This window comes from Nomia melanderi, chromosome 7 (genome assembly GCF_051020985.1).
Source record: "Nomia melanderi isolate GNS246 chromosome 7, iyNomMela1, whole genome shotgun sequence".
Taxonomy (NCBI): Eukaryota; Metazoa; Arthropoda; class Insecta; order Hymenoptera; family Halictidae; genus Nomia; species Nomia melanderi.
The window spans coordinates 11693550-11709089 of record NC_135005.1 but is presented as its reverse complement, the minus strand read 5'-3'; the positions used below and the strand labels follow the sequence as shown (position 1 = coordinate 11709089).

At 49.6% G+C, this 15540-nt stretch overlaps 3 protein-coding genes across 8 annotated transcripts; 2 read left to right on the top strand and 1 right to left on the bottom strand.

Moving 5' to 3' along the window:
* Positions 1-277: 277 nt before the first annotated feature.
* On the top strand, positions 278-1235 carry Snapin (SNAP associated protein). 3 transcript variants are annotated; one of them, XM_031984490.2, is made up of 3 exons: positions 278-495; positions 592-757; positions 908-1235. In XM_031984490.2, exons 2-3 carry the CDS (start codon positions 606-608, stop codon positions 1233-1235), a joined length of 480 nt encoding a protein of 159 aa, XP_031840350.1. In that variant the 5' UTR covers positions 278-495; positions 592-605. The 3 variants fall into 3 exon arrangements, with proteins under 3 accessions (XP_031840350.1, XP_031840348.1, XP_031840349.1); XM_031984489.2 differs by having other exon boundaries at positions 286-444; positions 533-757; XM_031984488.2 differs by having other exon boundaries at positions 279-757.
* Positions 1236-1318: 83 nt separating this feature from the next.
* Positions 1319-2815, top strand: HemK2 (HemK methyltransferase 2). Its single transcript, XM_031984487.2, has one exon. The coding sequence runs from the start codon at positions 1319-1321 to the stop codon at positions 1955-1957; it is 639 nt and encodes a 212-aa protein (XP_031840347.1). The 3' UTR covers positions 1958-2815.
* A 39-nt stretch (positions 2816-2854) lies between these two features.
* Positions 2855-12396, bottom strand: LOC116430426 (uncharacterized). 4 transcript variants are annotated; one of them, XM_076369040.1, is made up of 9 exons: positions 12299-12396; positions 6564-6678; positions 6345-6449; positions 5031-5807; positions 4522-4685; positions 4264-4422; positions 3913-4182; positions 3570-3821; positions 2855-3469 (listed from the first exon to the last, which is right to left on the bottom strand). In XM_076369040.1, the coding sequence occupies exons 2-9, from the start codon at positions 6667-6669 to the stop codon at positions 3098-3100; spliced, it is 2205 nt and encodes a 734-aa protein (XP_076225155.1). In that variant the 5' UTR covers positions 6670-6678; positions 12299-12396; the 3' UTR covers positions 2855-3097. The 4 variants fall into 4 exon arrangements, with proteins under 4 accessions (XP_076225155.1, XP_076225154.1, XP_076225157.1 ...); XM_076369039.1 differs by lacking the exon at positions 12299-12396 and adding an exon at positions 6915-7927; XM_076369042.1 differs by lacking the exon at positions 6345-6449.
* Between the last annotated feature and the right edge of the window lie 3144 nt (positions 12397-15540).

The following is a 15540-nucleotide window of genomic DNA, read 5'->3' as shown; positions in this document are numbered from 1 at the left end:
TTAACAGGAATGGGGTTAGCTGTATACTTCATTGTTGCTACAAGTGTGTCATATAATTTAGCAGCAATAAATGTATAACACGTGTACTTTTAAACGATGGAAGTAGTATTTAAGTAACTCTCCAGACTCGACACGATGTAAATTTTAATGTCGGGAACACTGTAAAAATTATCTTCCTAGGCACACACTTTTCATGTTGCAGACTTATATAGTTCAGTAATTGACCGTTCGATTCAGGTAGAGTGCGCTAGTGCATCTGGGCAGTTTTGACAGTGTCGGTATTTCAGAACAGTAGAGACAGAAAAATGTACGCACAATCTGTACATACCTTAAGTCTGCTTAAGTCTGTGTCAGATACGTAGTAACATCGAGCACTGCATCAAAATGGTACTGTAGAAACAGTCCTAGAGAGCGTAAGGCGTAAATAATAATCCGAATCATTAGGTTTGCGTCTTAAGTTTGTGGTGACTGTATTATTTTTATATCATCGTTATCGTAAGTGTTGAATTCCTCCTCTACAACCAATTTCAAGATATGAGTTTTCGGCGATGAGTGGTGCCCCCTAAATAATACGGAGAAACCGGATGATAGGAAGGAGCATTAAGATGGATGTGGATACTGCTAGTGATAATACGTCGATAGATGACAAAATAGACGATTTTTGCGAGAATCCGACCAGAGATGCTTTGACCGAAGGTTTAATGAGCCTTCTGAAACCTACGGTGGATCAATTGGATGAAAGAATACGTGCTACAAGGTAAGCAACCTTTCTTTTCAGGTCATGATACGCGTATCAAATAAATCTGCGTTCGGTGTTTTCACGCGTTGAGATCAGTTTATTGAAACTTCAAATTATTTCAGTTTTGTATTGCAATAATTTGTAATTCGATTTGCTTGTTTTGTACAGAATATGTCAAATAGAACTGAAGCAGCAAATCGAGTCTTTGGCAGAAGAATTGCAAAGGATTAATGAAGCGTTGCAGTGTCCATTGGAAACAGATTCCTATGTGAAGAAGCTGATAAATGCTAAGCATAAGATAACAATTGTCAGTAATATATTGCAAAGTACACAAGAACGGTTGAACAAGATTCATCAGGCTGTAGAGAAGAACACGGTGAAAAGAAAAGCCTTGTTGGATCATAGTACGTCATATGGTAATGCTACAAACATATCGGATAAGGAAGAACGGTCTGAACCAGAAAAGGAGACTGCTATGTCTACGGAACAAGAATAGTTAACGGTACGAGCATTTACAAAATATTTGTGATACGACCATTTCATTATTTTAGCCTGAAAGTTACTTCTAACGGATCTATCATGTATACTCCGATAACTAAATTGTCAAGCATCGATACAGAAACGGTTTATGAACCCTCGGAGGATTCTTTTCTCTTAATAGACGCATTGGAAGCAGATTTGGAGAACTTAAAAGTTATGAAACCTGTGATGTGTTTAGAAATTGGTAGTGGCTCTGGTATTGTGATTACTGCCTTGGCAATGGCGTTGAACAAGTATTGTCAGCCGTTCCACCTTGCGATCGACATAAATAGCGATGCTTGTAAAGTTACAAAGAGAACTGGTAGACTGAATTCGGTAGATATAGATGTTGTGCGAATGGATTTGTTGAATAGTATGCGCGGCAATTGTATTTTTGATGTTGTGGTATTTAATCCGCCGTACGTCGTAACAAGCGACGAGGAAATTTTAGAGGACAGGCTTTTGTTTAAGAGTTGGGCTGGTGGTACAAATGGTAGAAAAGTTATGGATCGTGTGTTCCCTAAAATTCCCGATATTCTATCAGATAGAGGGACATTCTATCTATTGGTTATTAAAGAAAACGATCCTGAAGATATTTTGCGTATTTTTAAGGATTTAAATATGAAGGGTGAGATAGTGGCGGAAAGGAAGATTAGGGGAGAGCATTTGTATATTTTACGGTTTAGAAAAGTTGTGTAGCTATACGTATGCATCTTACTCGTGTATTTTCTTTACTGAGTTCACTGCGGTAACTATCAAAATCTGCCTATGCAGGCAGTAATTTCCTAGTATTTTTTCGTCGATGTTGCTTAAATACCAATAGGTTTAAATCCATAAAAGATGTTTAAAATTCAGGATCCTTACGTGTACGATACGCCTGACAAATGTAAATAGATGCGACCAAGTCACGCGCCTTTCTGTCGATACGTATCTTCTATGTTGTAATTAATAAGAGAGATTGAAAGGGATTGTTGCATTTTTATAGTTTTACTAATGATAAGTGCAAACACGATCATGACTCGTCGGTGCTCGCTGTCGTTTCCGATCGATCAGTATCATTCGTTATGATTCGACGCTGCTCTGAATCGCGTGACAAACATTTCTATGGAATGATCTACCCCAGAGGTGTCGAATTGTTCGCTAGTCATATGCTCCCCTCATGCTAGTGACTCGATCATTACGGAGCTCGCGGTTCGACATCCCTGATCTGTCTTGTCCCCCGTCTGTGACATCAGTTCGTTTAGTAGCTGTGAACGATGGTAGTCTCAACCTATACGATAAAGGAGCGCGGGGACAACAATAAAGCGTAACGTTTTAAGAAATATAATTTATTCTGAATTCACTTAACAAATATCTCTCTACAATCTACAGTTTTGTTGTCGCTTTACGTTCAAAAGGTTACACTGTGACCGTCGGTTCGCGACATTTACGCCAAAGGGAAAACTTTTCCGACCGCTGTCAAATGCGTCAAGTTCGTTATCTTGTAGATCGATACGTGAAATATGGCTGTACAGACGAGTAAGTATTGTCAAGATTATAATAAAAATGTTGCAAACACGCGAAATGCGTCGTGAGGGTAGCAAGCGGAGCTTCGAAGTTCTTGTTCCTCGGAAAACGGAAGTTCTCTACGTGGAACGTAATCCACGAGTGTCATCCATTCAGATAATTCTCGTAGCTTGGAAGGGTAAAAGAGCGGGCACGTTCCTGTCAGAAAATTCGCGAGGGTACATACTCGATTTTCAATGAAACATGGCCACACCATCGATTTGAACTGCAGGTACGATGATTCGTCCGTTGCTACCACGACGTTCGTCGATTGCAAAACGTTGCGTTCAGCGTTTACGAGTTTATACACTTCGATCTGTAAACTCGTTGCAGTTTAATGTAGAAGACGAGCGCGCTGATCGTCGTTGCGACGACGGTGCTCGTCATGAACGAGGTCGCGACGAAGAATCCGCTGTAAGTCATGCAAACGTTCGTCGTAGCTGGGTTCTGTTCGACACCGGTGTATTCGATGTGCTCGAGGTGATCGATATGTTCGAGCTGTTCCATCGGTTGATTACTGGGTTCGCTCAGATCGTCTACCATGATCACTCGGAATCCCCGAGCGACTCGTACTGGATCCGAGAGAAGCACCGCCGAAGTGTTCGAAGGTCTGCTCGGCACCGCTGGACTCACCGATCGACGACGCCGTCTACCTGGTTCGATTTGCTAAAAAGATAGAAAACGGGGGTGACAATTGGCGTTGTTCGGCGAGGTGAATACGCATCTTCCGAAATTCATCTTACAACCGTGCCGATGAGTTTGTTACCTGATTCGCATCCGGACAGGGTTCGCAGTCGGTCTTGCACAGTTCCACGTTGCATTCGATGAACAAATCCATCACATCGGGGAACTTGAAGGCTTGGAAGTACGCGTACGCGATGATCGAAGCTCCAGTGTTCCCGGTGTCATTCGTCTTTTGGAACGCTCCGAAAAGCTTCGGTTTCAGTATGCAGCCCCTTTCGTCCGTCAATTGCAGCACGTTAGCGGATGACTCGTCGCGCGCGATACAGTCGCGAACCTGTTTAGTATTAGTTCCGTTTAGTATTGGTTGCTCGGTGAATGACACACCTATGATGCGTGTGTGGATACTTGTAAATCTCTACGCGTACTTGTAGATCGAAAGCGGGATCTCCTTCGACCGACACGACCAGAGTCATGGTCTCCCCGATTTTCACGAGACCGTCGGCCGCAGTCGCGAACGGACCTCTTCCGACCTGTATGTCCAACTTAGCGACCGCCGTGTCACCGCTGAACGTGACGATCTCTTGATTCAGCATGTCTACGGAAAAGTTGACGGTCAGCGCTTTATTGATGTTTCCTTCCCAAAGACATCGGACGCGCCTCACGGTGTCCCAGACTTCCTGTATGCCAGGCTCGTTCTAAACCGAGAACAGCGATGTTAATGGAGTCTTCGTTTCGTTCATCAATCGAGATGATGGTTAATATCAATACGTCGTTACCTGCAGAACCAGCACGTTCTCGAGATACGCTTGGCCAGCGTCCCCGGCGAAGTCATTGATGAATTGCGTACCGCAGGAGTCTAGATTCACCGTGAACGAGTATTTCGTCTGTCCTGAATTCTGCGCCACGTACCTACACTCCGGGGTCGCGTAGTATCCCTGCGAACATCCTCGTTTCGATCAGTTTACACTTTATTTCTTTCCACTTTCCTTTCGCGTCTACTCCATCCCGAATCTACGTCGCGGCGAAGCGGTTACCTTGGAATAGATGATTCCGTCGAAGGCCCGATTGAATTCGATGTTAATGGTCATCATAGTTTTGCTGCATTCGACGTCGAGAGCGTGAATGTGCGGGGGATGTTTCAGATCGTCATCATCGGGGGTTGTTCCTGTTCCCGTGGTGACACCGGTGCCGCTCGTTCCTACGCCAGGTACGAGATGATCAGTCGTTTTATCTCAACAATCAACACGTTGAGTGCCCCACGAATTTGCCAAGAAAAATATACAAAATGACAATAATCTAATATCAAATCATGTAATTGAAATGCGTTATCGTTGCAGGTTTATCTTGTCGAATGTCGCTACATCAGTTAGTATTACTAGTAATACAGAAAGGTTTCCAAATAATCATTTAATTGAATAAATTATAGTAATTCGATTCGGTTGAGATCGGTGACATAGCATCCAACGTGTTAAACTGTGGTCGGGCAGTTCGCGAAGAACCGTTCGAAGCCTGCTGGTTCGAGGGTAGGCGTAGAATTGCTCACCTTCTCGGTTAGGTGGTTTAACGTTAACGTTACCGCTACCGCTAGTGCCGCCCGTGTAATCCGTCGGCGGGAACGCTCCGCCGGGTGTCGAGGACGGAAAGCCAGGAGAAGAAGGGTAGCCAGCCGCTGTGCCCTGGTCGTACGAGTTGGCCCCGGTGCCGGGGGTCGGGAAAGGAGGTCTCGGATTGTCGGTCGGGTATCCGTAAGTGGTGAACCCACTGGCACCAGGGTATCCAGCGATCGAGACGCCAGCGCCGCTAGCCGCGCTTCCATCCGCGGAACCGGATGGCCCGTAAGCGGGGCTGGCTCTTTGAGTCGTGTAGCTGTACGTGGATGAAAATCCGCCGGGCGTCGAGTAACCGTAGCTCGTTGAGACTCCAGCGGTCTGCGCGGGGGAGGGTGACCTAGGGCTTGTGCTCGGATAGCCGGTGGACGGTGGCAAGTAGGTCGTCGAGGTTCTCGTCGTGCTGAACGGCGGGAAAGCGGAAGAGCCGGAGTTCGAGTAGGACGAGGGTGTCGGTCGCGGGTTGTAAGAGGTGGACGGCCCGTACGGCGACTGATTGTTCGGAGGTAGATACGTGGGCCTCTGGCTGGTATACGGTGGAGCTTGCACGGTGGACGGCCTCTGGTAAGGGTAATTCGTTACCTCGTTTTGAGCAGGGGACGAGTAGCTAGGCTGTTGACCGCCCGTTGCCGACTGGAAAGGTCTGGGTCTCTCCGGTGGCCTTTGGGTGCTGTAAGGCGGTAGGTACCCGGCTGGATCCGACTGCTGGCGAACTGCAAGAAAATCGATCTCGAGTCCGACAATGAGGATCCACCGATACCACCGGTTAGCCAGTATTTGGGAACATCGTGCGAGTCTGTCGGTCCGAAATCGGTTTTAACGATGTCGATTGCACGCATCGTTTCCACCTATCGACTCGCGAGACTCGACGATGTCCACGTTTAGTCGTTCCACAATCGTGCCTCCTGTGTTAAGCGACAAGTTCGGTGGGCGAGATTAGTGAACCTTGTGGATCCTGATAAACCGCGCGATCGGTAAGCGTGCATCCGAACGGAATCGCGTAAACATCTTGTTAATCGGGTTACATCGGTTCAAGCAACTTTGCTACAGCGAACCTTTCGAGGATGGAACGTTCGCCTAAAAATCAGGGTACGATCGTCTTTCTCGCCGATCGAGAAGATCGATTCTCAAGAGGTTAATCGGGGATTAGCGAATGTGCGATTGGAGGGAGAACGCGATGGTCGGAGAGTGCCCTTGGTTTAGCCCTTGGAGGATAGCTCAACGGGGGAAAGTCCGCTTGGAGAACGTACTTTTACGTGCGCCCTGCCGGTAGATCCCTTGAATCCACTCTAGGATATTTTGCGCCATCACGTCCGCGGGCGACGTTGGAGCGGCTCGCTGGACTCTCGAGTGTGCTAGTGAATTTCAAACGATTTCCTTTGTCAAACTGATTCGCGTACGGGTTTGTTTTCTTACGATCGATACCACGATCACACTAGCCTCGACGAATCGGCGCAGATTTTTCTTACCGTCTGCCGGCGAAGTTCTGACGAACAGGGCGTGGCCTCCCGCGTACTCCTGGCCCACGGCTGCGCCCAGGACGGCTAACATCAGGACAGCAGCGGGTCCCTTCATCCTTTCTACCTGCAACGTGTCTCCGTTTCGAACGTGTTTCGATCGATCCACCTTACGAAGGACCCGATGGACACCGCGCAACGGTCATTCGATGGGGTAGAGCAAGTAGAGCAAAGTTTGGGAAGAGCGGTCGCGCAGGAAGAGGGAAACCTTGAACGCATCGCGTGCTCGCTTCAAGGCTGCGAACTGGGTCTACCGAGTACGCGAAAACAATAGAAAGCGTCTCGAGCAATTTGCTCGTTTACCTTCGGTACGAAAGGTTAATTAAGCACGGCCGACTCGTCCACCGTCGAGCGCGTTTCGGCTCGCGCGTCTTCCGGGTCTTCCGCGTACAGGCGCTATCGAGGATCCCCAGAACGTCATTCGGCTCGGAACAGTTGGGATTCGTTAGACGCGATCGGCGAAAGTCTCGCGCCGCGCGTTTCGTCATAATTTCGACGGAAAGCTTAACGATGAGTCGCAGAAGCGCAATCGTTAAACAGTTTTCTGGTCCCGGGAAAGGCCGTTTCCACGATTGTTTCGTTCTTCTCACGTACATCACCGAGCGTTTCGTCAGATCAGATTACGAGGGGATCCGCAATCAGCCGGTGTCTCTAATTCCTCTCGTAATTCGGGGACCGTCGAAACTCTCGAACACAACTCGATTCGCAGCCAATTAACGTCGCGTCCTTTCGACGCCGACGGTTGCGCGAACACCGTCGAAACGCGGCCGGCGCGTTCGCCGCGTCGATAGCTTCCGTTTATAGCTTCCGTTTGTCCGTTCGACGTTTTTGCCTGGATCGCGACGCAGTTCGAGAATCCGAGTATCGAAGCGTCTCGATCCAACACAGCCGATCCGTTGTTTCTCCGTGAACCTGAATCGTTCGGGTAGAAAGTTTCGCGACGCGTCTCAGCCGCGGACATGGTTCTCCGTCGAACTCGCTGTAGTTTGTTTTCGCCGGGAGAACTCTAACCACTGTCGCTTTCGACGAAGGTGAAGTTACGAGCCACGTATCTCGCTAGATCCGGACGCTTTCCATCGAGACACGGACTCGATTGTATCGAAGGCAGTCGCCGGTGAAACTGAATCGTGACGGTGCTTCGATCGGCTCGCTTCTTCCTTAGGAAGGATCCGCGCGGATCGCGTCTCGCGGATCGCAGCTCGCGGCAGCGTCCGGGCAAAAGTTCGAGAAGTCAACCGAGGAATCGTGCTCGGCCGAGGTGAAAGGTGAAAGTCGCGACAGCCTCCCGCCTTCGCGCGCGATGCCACGACGCCGCGATGTATTCTTATGAACCTGGATATTCCGATCGCGAAGCCGGATAAAGGGAATTCGGGCGGAAATCGCGCGTTCGATCGTCGTTGAAACGATCGTTCCGCGAGGGAATACCGAGCGCGCCTCGGCTCGGAGCCAGTGGACGCGTTGCATCGTCCCGCGGTCGCACGTCGGATTCATTAAAATGCAACAAGCTTGGGAAACGCATGGGAGGGGATCTCCACCGACTCGCGCAAATAGGATTCCGAATTAATTAGGATCGTGCGAGTTCGTTAAACGATGCGCCGGGACGAAGAGATTGCGACGATCAGCCGTCTAACACGAACAAGAATGAAAACGAAATTGCGGGAATCGAATCGCACGGACGAAAATATGTGAAAGTTCGCGCGTTGCGTCAAACGAGCGTCGAGTGCCACGACATTTACGAAAACGACGAGCTAACCGATCGCGGGAAAATCGCGGTCATCATTGATTTTTCCGCTCCGAGGACGTGGCGTCTTTTTCTCTTTTGCTGGGATCTACGCATGAATTCCGACGGAGAATTTTCGATGCTCGCTCGATCGGAATCCGTCGGAAGCTACGATGAGGCGACACTTCGGGGTGCCGTTCTCAAAAAAAGATATTCCGAACGCGGAGGGCCGTGTAATAGCGGATATTGTGCATGCTCATCGGTTCCGACGCTCCCCGAGGTCTCCTTCGCGTCTCTATTACCGGTGTAATGGACAATTTGATCGACCTTTCACTTTTAAAACGCAAACTTCGTTTCGGCCGAGCGTGGCTGATACGGGCCGCGATTAAAATTGACGGCGCCATTGAGTCGCGAATCCGGTCGATGAATGAGCAGCGGACGATATTTCCAGACACGGGGACACCGTAGGACGTGTATTACGTCGGCCCTCGCCGCTGGAGGGGACACCCTCGAAAAAGAGACAACAAAAACCGACCGCGCAATTATCGTAGGAGATTCGTCAAGTTTGCAAAGAGTTTCGCGCAAGGTAGCTGTTTGCGGTAGCGGCATTAGGCAATCGTAGCATGCACTTGTGACGCTGCGGTTTCATTCGATGTCGCGTTACAACGGCGTGTTGTGCCGTGGCGTGGCGACGTTCCGACCGAACACGGCGTCTTGAACAACGAGACGCTACGCTAGTCGTTTATTATCCCGATTGCGTAATAAGCGACCAGGGAAGCGTGCCTCGGCCCGCGCGCTTTAACGCGTCAACCGTTCGAGGCGGGGCTCCGTCTTCTTCCGACGAATTATTTCTACGCGTCGGTAGAATCACCTCTCTCGAACGACAGACGCGCCGAATCGTGTTCGAAAGCGGTAAGATCGTGAAATGGAAGGTTAAAAAGGAAGATCGTAAAGCATTTGGTCAACAGCGCTAACGGAGTTACCTCGGTGCCGATAATCAAGCTAATCGGGAACGAGCTCTAAATATGGCCGCTGGAGAAGATCTGCCAGTGAAAACTGTTACGTTCGATAGGTCTGGGTTAGGGGGACATCGATCGCCTTACCCGTCGAACCCGAGAAAAGTCTGCGACTAGTTGCTCGCGGTTTCTACTTTGCAATGTCAGCTGGAACGCGGCGACAGTGAGGCTGCTTGGTACGACGGCGGAGGTTCGAAATCGAACATGGTTTCTAGCCGCTTCGGTTTCATCGGAATTTCAATCGTTAACAATTCGACGTGGAAGACGAAGAGGAAAAATAACGAAAGGGATAGTTAGAAGGACGAATTACTTGCAAGTACGACTCGCGACGCGAAGAACGCTCATATTATCAGGATACTCTCGAAGCGAGAGCTTCTCGCAAGATCGACGAGGTTCGGAGGGTTTGGAGTCTACCTTGAAATGCGTTCTTTATAGAGCTCGACTGCGGAAAACGCATCTTCGGCGTCGCAGTCGTCGCGGGGCGAAAGCATCCAATCCAACCTTCCACCGGCCGTTTCTATAGAGAGCGGCGCGGACATTGAAGGTACGGGCAATTTGTCAGCGCGTGGAAAGCCGAGCTCGCGTACTAGGAAGACCCGCGGCGACCCGTACGGTTCCTCTTCGTCCCGTCCATTCGATGCACCGGCTCGCTTTCCTCCGAGGACTCGGGGATCCGATCATTTCCTCGACGAATTGCGACAACGTTTAAACAGTGTGTCGTAATTCGTTAAGGCGGTCCGCGAGGGAGCTTCGCTGTCCCACGTTCGCGGAATCAAGTTGTTCATTGGTCGGGAGATTTTGCCATTCCGAGTGACTTAACACTAAACATACCGACGCTTTGCGCAGACCTGCTTCTAAGGTAACGAGCCAAATAATTGATTACGAAACAAGGTGAAGTTGTCGGTCTGCTCAGTTCTCTCCGATTTCGATGATACAGAAGTATATTATTTGGGGCATGATTTTGAACGACTTTTTTTATTATGTGTTGTCAGCGGAAAGATGTAGTTTCCGAGATAATCGCGAAAACGAATTAGATGATCGGTTTTTCGTAATGGGAATAGAAATAGGACAGACGAACATTGAGAAACTCAAACGGGCGAAACAGGAATCGATGCAAAGTTAGGTGGACGAAACGAAAAGAGTATTTAATCAAATTTGAGAACCGGTCTTCCGCCCGGTCGCGGTGCGTTCAGTGTTAAGTTAGCTCAAGGACGAAATCGCCTATCCGTTTCATTGTACGCGGCGTGGCTTGGGAAATCGTTTCACCGGGAATCGTGCGAATAGAGGACTTTGTGGTCAAAATAACCGAGAACTTTGTCCTTCCGACAGCATTCGAAGAAACAGAAGAGCGAAATAATAGGAATGCAAAGGGAACGATCGACCGACGAAATTTCGAACGATCTCATCCCTAAGCTCGACCGGTTGCGTCCCGCTCGATGTTAGCCAACGCGCGTCGGCCTCGACTCCCGTCCATTAATCAAAAAATCTCGACTCTCTCATCTCGCGCTCGTAGCTGTTTGCTCGGCGGACGCGAGCTGCGTCGTGTCTTCTAAGACGTAACGTTCGAAAATGACCGAACCCCTCAGGCGAGGTTCGACGAGGTTTGCGACATCGAGGACTTGAAATTTTTCCAGCCGAAGTGTTGCGCCACTAATTTTAATTGACCGACCAACGACCGGCCGAGGCACTAACGGTCGTTAGCCACGTCTATCCGTATCCACGGTTCTCCAGTCGGCGGTGCAATGTCGCTCGAACGATTCGAACGTTACTCGGCGACCTTGAACGTAAGTTCACGCTCGAGGAAAGCGGGCAATTCGAAAGCCGCGTGTGTATACGGCGGCCGCGTCGCTGCGCCGGTCGCGGGACTCACGAGTGGCATCGTTCCTCTTCCGAGCGTAAAGAAGCGTCTATTTGCCCGCTTTCTTCGAGGCACGATCTCCGAAAAGAGTCGCCGCGTCTATCTCCTTCGCGATCGTCGGAGCCGCGGACGCTTTCGCGGTGTCCGCCGTTCGAATTCGTTCGTTGAATTGTCGCGGAATCGTGCGAATAACGTGTACCAACGATTTCGAATTTGAACATTGAATTCGGAATTTGAAATTTGGAATTCGAAGTTTGGGTTTCGAATCGTTTGAGATAACAAAGGACTGGGAACGCAACGATAGCGAGAATCGTTTGGGACGCGGCCACCGAAACGGAATGTCATCATCCGCGGCTGCTCACTTTGATGTTACTTTTACCGCGAATTCTCAGAGCAATTCTATTGGTTATACCGTGGGCGAGCGTAACATCGTCGAGACCTTGCCACGCGTCAATCGCGATCGCTCTTTCGGAGGAAGATTAACGCAACCGTGCGACCGATCGCTTTCTCCACTTTGTAGTTTGCCAACTTGCGAGCACCGCCGATTAGCGTATTAAAAATGACGCGCGTTATGAAACGCCTACCGCGAACGTTGCGCGTCACGAGGCGGAGTTTGTTGTACTTACTTGTTTACGGCGATGCGAGCGACCGTCAGATCTCCGAAATCGGGATTCCCGAATGGAAACTTCTCGTTCGATGTTCGTGGATTACGCGAAAATCGGAGAAACTCGAATTCGACGGGGTCTCTGTTTCAATGATGGCGAACGATCGACAACGCGCGAATTTCTGTGAAAGGTCGACGAGGAACGGCGAACAAATTTCGAATGGCTGGAGGAAAATCGAAACTCCGCCTCGAGCGAGACTCGCGTGTACCGAGGGTCGCGTTTGTCTTGAAATTGCACGGTAAACGCGAAATATTCAGCGACATCGCTTTCTCCCGGTTACTTTTTGTCTTCCGATGCCCGATGCACCTCGCCGCGGGGGACCGCGATCTTCGGTTCACGCCTGTACGGGGATCTTTCGATTTTTTAGGCACGGGAGCATGCCGGGCGAACGAAAAACGCGCGAGGAATCGAATTGCGAAAAGACTCACCTCGTACGAAGAAAATCCTTTCGGCGAGAGACGGAGAAGACGAGGTCGATCTTCCCTCGCGATTCGACCGGAAGATTCGCGTCGTGCGCACGCTTGTGAGAAAGGTGAGAGTGAATAGCTGGGAGCATCTTCATTCAAGCTTATATAGGTATTGTACCCCCTTTCTTAGCCGGTCTGTAGAAAGAGCGTGCCATCACCGTCGTCCGCCGTAATTGTATCATCAACGCCGGGTCCAAGGAACCTTGGAAAAAAACTGCTCGCACGAAACGTCGCCGTTGCGCGTCGCGCGAGGATTCGTTCGATTTCCTGGATTTCCTGGACTTCGATCGGTCCCGTTCGGCGGCGGTCAGCGTGTTCGCGAAGCGAGCACGTGCGTGGGCCGCGATTGTGTTCGGCGAAGGAACGAGTTATCGAAAGATTTCGACAAAATTTCATCCCGGGATGCGTGCTCGGATCGAGCAGAGGTTTTCCGCGGAGGAACCCGAGAATTTCGTCTTGACTCGGCTGGCTGGAATTACGCAAGGAACAATTAATGCGGCGATTGCTCGCAACGATAGTTTCGACGCGACAATCGTCGGTCGCATCGAAGAATTATTTTGCTTCTTTTCTGTCGCAAGCGACAGTAATTACGCGTTGTCTCGCCGATCGGCGGGCCGCGGGTGTACAGGGTATCGATAACGATACGCCGACAAACGAAACGTCTCCGAATCGGTCGGACGGTTTCTTCCCGTGGAAGAAACGCCGACAAATTCGCGGGACAATGGCAACCGTTGAGATCACGTTCGGTGCAATCAAGATGACGTTGAAGCGCGATGGAGGCGCAGGTTTTATTGCTGCCGACCCTTACAAGGAGCGACGATACTTTTCCTAGTGTAGGACGAATGAATTAGGAGCCTCGAGGAAAGTTACAGCGTCTTCGATATTTGAAACACGCGGACCGTCCTCCGCCTCTTCCACTTTCTTTCGCGTCCGTGTACTTCTCGACGATAATCGATGATCATTGAAAAGCCACGAACGACCGTTGAAAATTACGAGAATACGACATTGTTATACGAACGTCGGATTCGCGAATCCGAGCAAAGCGGGCGCGATCGAGGCAGAGTCAATTGAAACTGATGTCAGGATAGTTGCGTGTCATACAAATTCGCAGGAGCTTCTCGATCGTAAAATTCGAAATGTTTTTTCGATTTCGAAGGGGTTGTGCGCCAGCCGCGGAGCGAATCCTCGGTGCATCGATACAGATCCGGTCGGAGAAGGAGAACGGTGAACCGAAACGAATGCGCGCGGTTGTGCCGCTGGTGAACCACGACAAACCCCGGCAAACAAATTCCGCGAGCGGCACTAAAAATCCGCGCTTAAGAAACGGCAGTTTAAAATACTGCGGCACTTGCACGGTAATCACGAACTGGTCGTATTAGGCGGATTAATGAGAAAATAACAGGGAATGGAATCGGTTGCTCGGCGAGCTACGCAGCTGAAACGGAATGCGAAACGCGAAATGAATGAAATTCCTGAAACGTAGAAACGTGGAAGCTGCGTTTCGCGAACGAGATTTTATGCTTCCATAAATATCTCGCGGCTGTAACGCGAAGCGAGACGATTTTCATGCGTGAGTTCCACAGAGCTATCCTCGCGTTCGCGTTGGGCAAAACATAGGGAACACCGGATGCGAACGGCGCGAATTTTTCAGGAGGTTAACATTTCTCTTTAAGTTTATACAGGAGAGCTGCGGCGTTTTCGGCGGTCCGACACGGCGGGATACAGCTTTTGGAAGGCCACGCGATAGACGAAACGACGGAGAAGCCCCAGAACCAAATGACCTTTGGAGACGTAAACGCCAAAGAGAAGACGTTGAAGAGAAAGTCGCGCAGCGAATAGTTTCTGCGACTCCTGTATACGATCCTACGGTTAAGTTTAACTTATTACACATTTCAATAATGTTGCGCAAAACTCTGAAGATCCGAGCCCTCGGGGAACGCGAACGCAATCGGATTCCCGATCTTCGTTTTTTGTGGGAGCTATTCTCGATTCTACGATCCGGGAATCATCGGGGAGCAACGTGGATACGTTCGACTCGCAGTGGGAGGAAGGTAAACGCGTAATTTCGAAATGTAACATTTGAAAACACGGGGGCGGAACAGATTCCGATCAGTAAGGCAGAAACCGAACTTGTCGACGTTCGCTGCTTCGGATACGCTCCGAGTCAACGGTGCCACCTTCACCGAGACCTCCGAACTAACTTGTTTAATTAAAAGATGCGCGCCCGATCGATCCAGCCCAGCCTTTCCATCCTATTCTATTCTCCAATTGCGACGACCATCGATATTCGATTTCCACCTCGTTGAAATTTCTGACGTCATCCCGCGAGTTCCCTTTTAAATGGCGTAAACTCTTACAGACATCTATCTGGGTCTCATGTCCGGATTGGCGGAGTAGTCGAGCGGTCGGGGAAACCGCGAACGGCCGTTGGAAGTATGAAAATATTAACACGCGAAACGCAAACGTCAGTCGTTTGTTCGCGAAATCGTTCGCGGACGAGATCGCGCGGGGCGGCAGCGATCCACTTCGGAACTCGTATCACATTCGAGTTAAGACCGCGTAATTACAAACGCTTTTACCGTAATAACAACCTGAAACAGCGGCGCGCTTCTCTCTTTTCCGGAAGCCCATCTTCCCGTGAATTTTCAACCGTTTCTTTTAATAACTATTCCTAGCGCTCGATGTCTGGTAATCTGGCAACTTTCTACGCGGCGGCGGCTCGGGCGCGCAAGGATTTCGAACCGTAGCACAGTGCGGCCGTCTGTGGACGGAACCCCGAAATTCGATTGTACGGATAACGAAAATTGAGGGTTATCAATCTGTCGCTAAGTAGCCCCTGCTATACAAAATGAGTATTTCAGAAACCAAAATTTCGTGCCAAATTCTGTTTCTCTATCTATGTAATGTTGGAATCGAAATGCAAAGTGTCCGTTGTCATTGGAGAAACTTCATAATATCCCCATAACGTAAACAAAAATATAACCACCATATGCTCAGCTGTTTGCCTTACAACTTTTGTATGAAGTATTTTGTCGAAACACGTATACTTTTCAAGTCGTCGAATTTTGTCCAGAAAACGGCCATTTAGTCGCACTGTGCATCGACGGTTCGGCGAGCATCATTGCGATCGAATTTCTATTCTCGCACCTCGGTTAATCGCGACTTACGTTCGAAACGCGACGTAATTCGAATGTCGCTCCGCG